We start from the raw sequence: 3,887 nt of genomic DNA, 5'->3' as shown, positions 1-3,887 counted from the left end.
ATGCATATCCAACCTTCAAAGTTTGGATAAAATAATTACGAATAATTTTATCCGAATAATTAATCGGATTGTACCCATATCCCCAAATAAGTTGGGTTGGATGTGTCGGATAAACGGATATTATCCGACATTCGGACCCATTGCCAGCCCTGACGTTGACGCAGTGAAAGTCAAACTTCGTAGAGATAATTTCCGATACAAATGCTGTCTGACGTTTACGTCGCGCTAGTCATAATTTTCCATAAAAATGCTGACGTGGACGACTGATCTTAACAAATAATAATTCAACGGTTCAGATTCTGAAATTTGTCACGTGGCAGCACAAGAATGACCGAAACACGTATATATTTTACTTAGCCACGAAGCGACTTCTCCAAAGCGCCACTCGTCTTCATTACGGGGCTTCTCTCGAACCCCCGCGAACTTTCGAGGAGAATATTTTCTTATTACCAAACTACCCCTATCCTCTAAACAATTTCTCTATACCCTCATATATGAAACTTTCAGTAAATGGCCCATAGCACAGGGGTAAATATTATACTGTAAATTATAAAGAAGGAAAATTGCTCACCTCTAACTCTAAAAGCCTATATATATTAAACACCTCTCCCCTCGTTGTTTCGAATTTGACGTTTCTGCGAAGATATTTTCCTACGAATCTTTCTTCAAAAGCGATTTCGATTTCTGGTCTATTCTTTGCTTTCGATCATCGAAAGAAATGGACGCGTTTTCTTCGTTTTTTCAGACTCAATCGTCTTCTCGTGGTGGATGGAGTTACGATTCCTTGAAGAATTTGCGGCAGATCTCACCTGTCGTTCAGAATCATCTCAAGCAGGTAATTTTCCCAAATTATTATTGTTATTAGTATTATTTTTTGGTTTTTAGTTTGTTTGTGCGTTTTTATCAACTGATTTCCATAGGTTCTCTGCTTGGGTTGTTTGATTTTGATGTATTGTGATGACACATGTGTTTTGGTCCCACTTTTTCTATTTTTTCGTCTTAGGTTCATCGATTTGTATATTATTTTTATTATTATTATTATTATTATTATTTTTAATTTTTAGTTTTGATGTTAGTTTTTTACTCTTATTTCGAATCTTGGAATCTTGATTTTGAAGATTGCAAATGTAATGATTTTTTTGCAAGGATGATCCCCTCACCATAGAGATCACCCTCACAAAAAATCAGCCCATTAAGAACCTTTTTGACCATATAAGACAAAACACGTTGTCTACGGATCGGGACCCATATATATATATATATACATTCTGTTTGAGTTGATTGGTTCTAATTATGGTATATTAGCACTTTGATTGGTTAATTTGGATATGTTTTGTAAAAAAATTGGGGAATTTTTTGGGGAATATGTAAATGATGTTTTTGGGTTTCCTATCAAAGTCCATCATCTTAAAATCCATATCTTGTTCCTTCTATTTGAATGTTGAAGAAATAAAATTTCAAGATTGAAGGATAAGAATATTATCATATTCGGTCATCAATCGAGAAATTATTGATTAATTTGTCAATGTGCTGATTTAATGGTCTAGTCTTTTCTTTGAAGAATATTACAAATTTTTGGAAAATTTTGTGACATAAGTTGTAATTGGTGTTCTTTGGGGCCAAATTTGGGCTTTGAATTTAATTAGTTCATGTTCTTGCAGGTTTATCTGACTTTATGTTGTGCTCTAGTAGCATCTTCTGTTGGTATTTACTTGCATCTCCTTTGGAACCTTGGTGGGTTTCTTACAACAATGGGATGCATGGGAAGCATCATATGGCTACTTTCAACTTCTCCATATGAGGAGGTATTAATCCTTATCTGTGCTTCTTTTTTGCCCAGTTCTCCAATGTTACAAATTTTATTGTATTTGAGCTTAATTTGGAATGTCTACATTTGTTGATGGACAGAAGAAGAGAGTCGCTCTTTTGATGACAGCTGCACTATTTGAAGGAGCTTCTATAGGTCCTTTGATCGATTTAGTCATCAAGATTGATCCAAGGTACATATAGTTTACCCTTACTTGGAACTCTTTGTTGGTCTTATAATCGTGGTTACATAGATGGTTTTATTTTTTTTTTTAAATGCAAAAATCTTAATTCATGTTTTTGATGGACAAGTAATTGATGGAATTATGAATGGTGTTGGTGATTAGCCAGCTTCGATGGTACACCTTTCCCAATCATTAGGATCAGCAATTTGTGCAATGTTTAGCGAATCTTGGTCCCATAATCTTATCCAACTCTCTAAAACTATCGAGGGAACTAAACCCAAAACTCTAAAAGCGGTGTTAACTTCAATGTCTACACCTCATCTGATCATTACGATGGGCCTTACCAATTTTATGAATCATGGAGTAGAATCCATGATTAAACTTAGACCAACTGATTGAAGAATTCACATTTGGATCTAAACATTGTTTTTATGTGACTGCAGCATCCTGATAAGTGCATTTGTGGGAACCGCAATTGCGTTTGGTTGTTTCTCGGCTGCAGCCACCTTGGCAAGGCGTAGAGAATACATGTTCTTGGGAGGCTTGCTTTCATCTGGGCTATCCATTCTCTTCTGGTTGCACTTTGCCTCCTCAATTTTTGGGGGTTCCGCTGCCATCTTCAAGTTTGAGGTGAGGCTTCAAACGTTTCTGCGAGCATTTATTTATATATATTATAATATAAAGGTAGAAGAGAGGACCCAATTATACATTGTTATTGACATTGTTGTGGATGGTGTCAGCTGTATTTTGGATTGCTGGTGTTTGTTGGATACATGGTGGTGGACACACAGGACATAATAGAGAAGGCTCACTTTGGGGATCTGGATTATGTGAAGCATGCCCTCACCCTCTTCACTGATTTTGCTGCTGTGTTTGTCCGAATCGTCATAATCATGGTGAGTGATTCTCTGCTTCTACCACTATTGTTTCCATTGTTTCATGTACCGAGTCTGTTGTTGACATAGCTTTTTTCTTTTTCTTTGTTAATTCAGCTGAAGAATACGAATGAGAAGCAAGAGAAGAAGAGGAAGAGAAGATTCTGAACTCCTTCGGGCACATAAGGTTAATCTCCATGTGTAAATCAGTGGTATACTTACATACTATGTTTTGTACATGTTTTTGCGAAGAAATGAAAGTTGATAAAATAAAAATTCCTGTGGTTTTGTTATCTTAGGTTTAATCATCTCTGTTCTCAATCCCCTTTGGAGGGTCTTACTAGTTTTCTGCATCTGTTTTTGGTCATCTTTAAATCTTAATTGTCCAGAGGGATTCTATGGAAATCCCTTTCTCCTAATCTTCCAATGATATTTAGCTGTAACTGTATTTGTATCTCAGCAATTTTAGCAATTTCTAATAAGGGTGTTCCTTTTATTAATTTGTAGGTATATATGAGAGAGTTATTAATTATTTGCGGGCACACCAAATTTTATTTATAAAATCTTTTAATACTTTCAAAAGGGTTGGTGTGACAAAAGAATTTCTCCTTTGATTTGTACTCGTAATGTAATGGAATTTGCTAATAACCGTCAAACATAGTTTGGAGAAATGTATTATGAGTCGTGCTGGAGTGAACTTAATGTATCACATCAAAGTGTGTAGGAATCATAGGTGTTTTTTTGACTCATATCTCGATGAAAACATCTATGATTCCTCCACACTTTCACGTCCACAGTGTGATATGAGGTACACTGTTGAGATCCCTTCAGCATTATTCATATATTATACCTACGAATGTTAATTTTAAATTGACTTTATGCGAGCTGTTATTGGCACCTCAACTTTTACTTATTATACCCCATTTAGAAAACCAAAAAAGATATTAAAAAAAGAAGAAGAAGAAGACAACGTTGCCAATCTCTCTCTTTAGATTTCAATTTGGTTAGATATAGGATTTTT

The 3,887-nt window shown here is 35.3% G+C and overlaps 1 protein-coding gene across 1 annotated transcript; it reads left to right on the top strand.

The window, feature by feature from the left end:
* The first annotated feature begins 575 nt into the window (after window positions 1–575).
* On the top strand, window positions 576–3,159 carry LOC147391338 (bax inhibitor 1-like). The gene is made up of 6 exons (XM_086459956.1): window positions 576–835; window positions 1,662–1,805; window positions 1,909–2,000; window positions 2,435–2,621; window positions 2,732–2,887; window positions 2,984–3,159. Exons 1-6 carry the CDS (start codon window positions 719–721, stop codon window positions 3,032–3,034), a joined length of 747 nt encoding a protein of 248 aa, XP_086316082.1. The 5' UTR covers window positions 576–718; the 3' UTR covers window positions 3,035–3,159.
* Window positions 3,160–3,887: the final 728 nt, after the last annotated feature.

The sequence above is a fragment of the Akebia trifoliata genome, chromosome 11 (assembly GCF_017979445.1).
Source record: "Akebia trifoliata isolate Shusen 1 chromosome 11, ASM1797944v1, whole genome shotgun sequence".
In the NCBI taxonomy this organism is placed as follows: Eukaryota; Viridiplantae; Streptophyta; class Magnoliopsida; order Ranunculales; family Lardizabalaceae; genus Akebia; species Akebia trifoliata.
This window is presented reverse-complemented; position numbering and strand designations above follow the sequence as displayed.